The 4,305-nt window shown below is 38.6% G+C and overlaps 1 protein-coding gene across 1 annotated transcript; it reads right to left on the reverse strand.

The window, feature by feature from the left end:
- Window positions 1–3,197: 3,197 nt before the first annotated feature.
- On the reverse strand, window positions 3,198–3,506 carry LOC132007456 (small ubiquitin-related modifier 1-like). Its single transcript, XM_059385605.1, has one exon. The coding sequence runs from the start codon at window positions 3,504–3,506 to the stop codon at window positions 3,198–3,200; it is 309 nt and encodes a 102-aa protein (XP_059241588.1).
- Window positions 3,507–4,305: the final 799 nt, after the last annotated feature.

Raw genomic sequence — 4,305 nt, forward strand, 5'->3', positions numbered from 1 at the left:
TAACTTTAGTATTACTATCTGGTTACTCACACTTTATTTCTTGAGCACTCCAGCAGTTAAAGCCTTTGGAAGGGAAAAGGCAAAAGAACTGTTTGAGGGGGTTTCCTTGGGGAAACTGAAGTTGTAAATATAACCTGAAAGGCCATTGGTATTGGCATCTTACAAACTTTATGATATCTAAAGAAGATTATATAGCTGGATTAGATAATGAGATTGTAAATGTCTCTCAGTTAAATTAGGCTTTATCTGAAACCAGTTCCTTGCACGCCAGCTCTTGAAAGCCTCTGGTTCTTATAAATCATGATATACAATGACTTCAACTAAAGTCTCTGCTAAATTTAATCAAGAACATTCTGTACAATGGACTATCCTTTATGCAGTAGTAGGCACCAATGACTGGCTTGCATAAGTATTTTTATCCTGGTATAGACAGTGAGGTATTGGCATCTCTCTGCTGTATTTCTTGGGCTTTAAAACAAGCAGACAAGAAGCAATCCAAACAGTTTATTTCCACATAACTGAGTAAAGTAACATCAGATTCTAAAATATAGTCCTTCCCCACTCTCAGATGGTATGACCCAATCCAAGAAGTGACCACAAAGCCCTTGGATGTGATTTAATATGAATTGTGTCCCTACTTCATAAAATAGCATTTCATGATATTACTTTGTCATTAGACTACTGCAGGTTTTTTTTTCCCAAGTATTTTTTTTGTAATAGTTAAAATGAACTATTTCCAGGCTCTTCTCCATGCAAAGCAGGAGAAATATAAAAGCTCTTTTTGATCTGGCGTCTTGTATTAATTTAAATTGAATCTTCACTATTTGAATTTATTGCAGCAGATGTCCTCAGCTACCCAATTATTTTAGCACAATTTGGCACATATATAATTTTAAAAGATCTTGTATCTAGGCGAAGCATTTAATTTCCTACCAAATTAATCCCTTTGGAACATTACTTTGGATGCCATGGTGATTAAAAAAAAGACTCTTTCATAACAGCAAGTTGCTCCAGTAAATACCCAGTACTCTGCACAAATGGAAGATCTGCATTTATTTCTTCTGTTATATATGCTGCAGGTTTTCTTATTACTAATTATGAACTCTTTCTCAGCTATTTTTAATAACCATGTATTCTGTGCCCTTTCCTTTCTAATTCTGGGTTTTTCTGTTCTCCTGTTCGGAGGAGATGACATGCTTTTCTTGACCCTAAAGTGGCAGTGAATGTGGATAAAAGCAGAATTCCTCAGCAATGTGGTCAGGAACAGGAGTGATAATGTTTAAGATTTTGCTTAGCTAAATGACCTATACCTCAATATGCATTTTTAGTAATTAATTAAAATAAGTTAATGTGTCCTAGTTACTATTGCCATGTAACAAGTCATTCTAAAACTTTTTAGAGTAAAGCAACCATTTTATTATGTGCACAGATCCTGTGGATTAGATACTTAGATACGGCATAGCAGAGATGGTTTGACTCTGATCCATGATGTCTGGGCCCTCAGCTGGCAGACTCAAAGACCAGGGATGACTTAATGGCTGAGAGCTATGAAAATCTGGTATTATTAAAAGTCTGGAAATTCAGCTGGGAATGTTGACTGAAACACCTGTATACAGCCTTTCTTGGTAATTTTGGTTTTAATACTATGGTGGGTAGTTTTTTGAGGTAAAATATCTTAGAGGAAGGCATGCCGAGATCAAGCATTCCAAGAGTGCCTGATAACAGAGTCTCAGAATTCACCTGTCATCATTCTTTCCAAATAGGTATAAGTTCAACCCAGAAGTCAGTCAAGATTCAAGGAGAAAAGACACAGACCCTAACTAATTAGAGAAGTTGGAATGATTTGTGGATATTTTGAAACCACAACAAATTTATCATCTAATAGAGTGATATATGATAGGTAATTATTTTCTGTATGCTTAAGATTGTTGTAGTCTATATATAACATTACACATCCCTCAACTGTTAGAGGATACCCATGGAAGTTCAGATAGAGTGCACAACAAAGTATTCACCATATATGTTATGCTCAACTTTGTTATTTTTTGTTTTTTACCTTAAAAATATTTTATTTTAATGAAACTGGTACAGACAATGTTCATTTAAAACCCCCTGGGTGGCTCGGTCAGTTAAGCATCTGCCTTTGGGTCAGGTCATGAGCTCAGAGTCCTGGGATGGAGCCGCATGTTGCCATTGTCATCGTCATTGTCGTCAATGACATAGTCGTCGTCATTGACATTGTCATCGTTGTTGGGCTCCCTGTTCAGCAGGGAGTCTGCTTCTCCCTCTCCCTCTGCCCCCTTCCTCTGCTGTCCTCACTCTGCCCTCCTCCCTCTTCCCCTCTCCCTCTGCCCTCCTCTTCCTGCCTCTGCCATCTTCCCTCTGCCCCTCTCTCTGTCCCTCTCTCTGCCCCTCTCCCTCCTCCTTTTTTCCCTCCCTCTTATTCATAAGTGCACTCTCTCCCAAATAAATAAATAAAACCTTAAAAAAAATAAAAAACATACCCCAGGCCAAAAAGTACAAATAAAACCCAAAAGAGCAGTGTTATATTGAATACACTTCTGCATGAATAAGTTTATTAACTGCTAACGGAAATTTGGACTTTCCTGGGATCTTCTGATGAGACTTTTCTCTTTTATCTTAAACTGCTTTCTCCGTAGTGAAGCCATCTTTGGGGTTAATCATTATTCTCACCATTGCTGTTATCTCAGCTCCAGCCTGATAGTTCTCGTATTTTGGTCCAGACACTCAAATTCTAAAAGTAGCTTCAAGTTAAGGAAAGATTGTTTTCCACAGTTCAGTTCTCTGAAAAACTTCCATCTCCCACTGAAAGTCATAGTCCACGAATGTAGCAGTAACATGTTAGAACTCTAGGGCCCATTAACGAGACATTTTTAACACTGGCATTGGTTCTTATTTATCAAAAGCATAAAATTGCACAGTCCTGGCCTCTCCATGTACCCGTGTAATTTCTTAAAAAGGAGGGCAATATATGAAGGAGGCTGAGGTTTGATCTCCAAAATCAGCACAATGAAAAAAAGTAATAGTGAAAAATGGTCAACAGAATTCAAATTATCAGATAGTTTAACAAGATGAGGTGCCAGTTTTCAATTCTATTTCGAACACCACATTAAAAATAACTATTTGTAAAAATAAAAAAGGATTGAGGGTAAAGGAAAAAAAGGTGAAAGGGATACCTAAATCATTGAATGACCCCCGTTTTGTTCCTGATAAACTTCAATTACATCATCTTCCTCCATTCCTAGCTCTTTGGCGGTGTGGTTGTCAGCAATTCTCTTACCATCAAACAGAAATCGAAGTGAGTGCATTGAAACTCCTTGTCTTTGACAGTAGCGTTCTTTGAGTTTTTTCATACGTGTTGTCATTTTCACTCTGAAATGTATCTCACTGCTATCCTGTCTGATGACTTTGAGTTTAATGTGTTCTTCTGGCTTCTTCTTGTCCACATCCTCATTTGAAGGGTTTGCCTCCAGGTCATCATCCATGGTGCAGTTGGCTTCACTCAGTGTCTCTACATGGGAGTAGTGGTAGCAGCAGCCTTGAGTAGGCAGAACCTCGCTCTGGGGATTTACAGGTCCGTTTCTCCCCTATGGCACGATGCTGTGACTGACTTGCTATGTTCAGCTTTGAATTCTGCTTTAGAATTCTTGATCACGTGTCATAAATTTTCTTTATGATCCTTAGGGTTCTACAGACCTTAGTATGTCATTTGAATTTTGTAATAGCTCCAACTCAAGAGCAAGCTTACAATAATTAATAAGAAGAAGGGGATAAATGGAAGCATATAAATCAGCAGTATTAATGAACATCTCTTAGTCATCTGTCTCGGTTTGGGATCCCCAAAAATTAGACAGCAAGGAAAGGACCTTAGGGCATGTAATTTATTTGAGAGGTGATCCCAGGAAGGATAAGAAAGGAAAGTGAGAAAAGCCAGCAGAGTATATTAAGGTTAGGTGTTTGCTATGTTCCACTGGGGCTCAAGGTGCTGAGGACCCTCTGAGATAACATGGTAAACGTGCCTCAGAGTCATCTGTCTAGATGAATAAGAAGCAGGAACATCTTAACACCATTAATCATACCCATAGTTTGAGATATGGGACCAGGTGTATCAGGGATTCTGCAGTTACCCATTGTTTTTTCCCTTGCTGCCTAGAAAACTCTTAGAGAAGATCTGCCACTCAAGCTCTTGAGAGAGGGAATGGTCAGAGGGTGTGGGCATCATCTACCAAAGATCCCAGGTGATTTATTTGGGACAAGGGGACATGGGACTGAAGTATCTACATC

Source organism: Mustela nigripes, chromosome X, assembly GCF_022355385.1.
Source record: "Mustela nigripes isolate SB6536 chromosome X, MUSNIG.SB6536, whole genome shotgun sequence".
Taxonomy (NCBI): domain Eukaryota; kingdom Metazoa; phylum Chordata; class Mammalia; order Carnivora; family Mustelidae; genus Mustela; species Mustela nigripes.

What these genes read in the sequence shown, in the direction of transcription:
- LOC132007456 (XM_059385605.1), bottom strand. Translation starts at nt 3,506, where the DNA reads ATGGATGATGACCTGGAGGCAAACCCTTCAAATGAGGATGTGGACAAG.